The sequence below is a fragment of the Lottia gigantea genome (genome assembly GCF_000327385.1).
Source record: "Lottia gigantea unplaced genomic scaffold LOTGIsca_32, whole genome shotgun sequence".
NCBI classification, from domain to species: domain Eukaryota; kingdom Metazoa; phylum Mollusca; class Gastropoda; family Lottiidae; genus Lottia; species Lottia gigantea.
Window position 1 is genome coordinate 576,491 of NW_008709073.1, and position 910 is coordinate 577,400.

General features: G+C 32.5%; 1 protein-coding gene across 1 annotated transcript in view; it reads right to left on the reverse strand.

Annotated features, from left to right (window-relative positions):
• The window catches only part of LOTGIDRAFT_119978 (hypothetical protein), a gene marked incomplete at both ends in the record, with an annotated part of 54,142 nt that extends 53,471 nt beyond the window's left edge, over positions 1-671 (reverse strand). Inside the window, one exon of the mRNA XM_009057967.1 lies at positions 506-671. Coding sequence (XP_009056215.1) covers positions 506-671 — 166 coding nt within the window. The remainder of the gene's footprint in view (positions 1-505) is intronic.
• Between the last annotated feature and the right edge of the window lie 239 nt (positions 672-910).

A 910-nucleotide genomic window follows, 5' to 3' on the forward strand; every position in this document is an offset into this window, starting at 1 on the left:
TATTTGACTAAAAAATGTGTGCTATGAATTGTCAAAATTCGAATTGTTTTAACTGCTAGCACATAGGATAGTCATGCGAAATTCTAAAACTGAAAACCCAAGCAAAATCGCCCAAAAATTGCGCCTTCTAGAGTCAATTGTCTACTTTTTGCACATTTTGCAACATGCCACTATCCGTTTTGCAAAATTGTTCCAATTTATATTCATTAGTTAAAACACCGAATATGCAGATCCAAGGCATGATTAACAAAGCAGGGCGTTCGGTAACAAACGCCATACAATTAAATTGTTAAGAATATGCTTAAATTTGTTGGGTATTTAGATGACTTTTTGTATATTACGCTTCTCATGCTTCATGTATTTCTTTTGCCCCTCTACAAATTATGACCACAACTTTTTCAAAGACATACATACTTTCTAGTTATTTATGTTAAGGCAAAAACAAAGCACCTCATGTAAAAAGGAGAATAAATTATTTTGCAATAGTCTGAGTTAGAAATTGTACCAACCTTATCAATATTGTTAAATGGTTGAAAATAAAGACGAGATGAGGTTAACATTATGCGACCAGGATTGGTTGACAACGGAGTTACACGATCACCTCTCGTTTCTACAACAATTTTTTCATATAAATCTTCCAACCTGCAATTAAAAATTTGAACACTACCCATTTCTAAGTTCAATACAATTGATAAACAAAACAGAACGTAGGCTTACAGCTTTGTTAAATTTTTAGATAAAATATGATGCAGCATGGATCATAATAGTAAAATCTGTCAGGGTCATTGCTATAACTTGTTTATTCCAAGAGTAATAAACTTAAAGGAACAGTTGCGCCATTTTATTTTCCAATTGTCACTGTAGAATATTGATCTAGGTGGTCCAAGGGACATAACTGTATATAAATGGT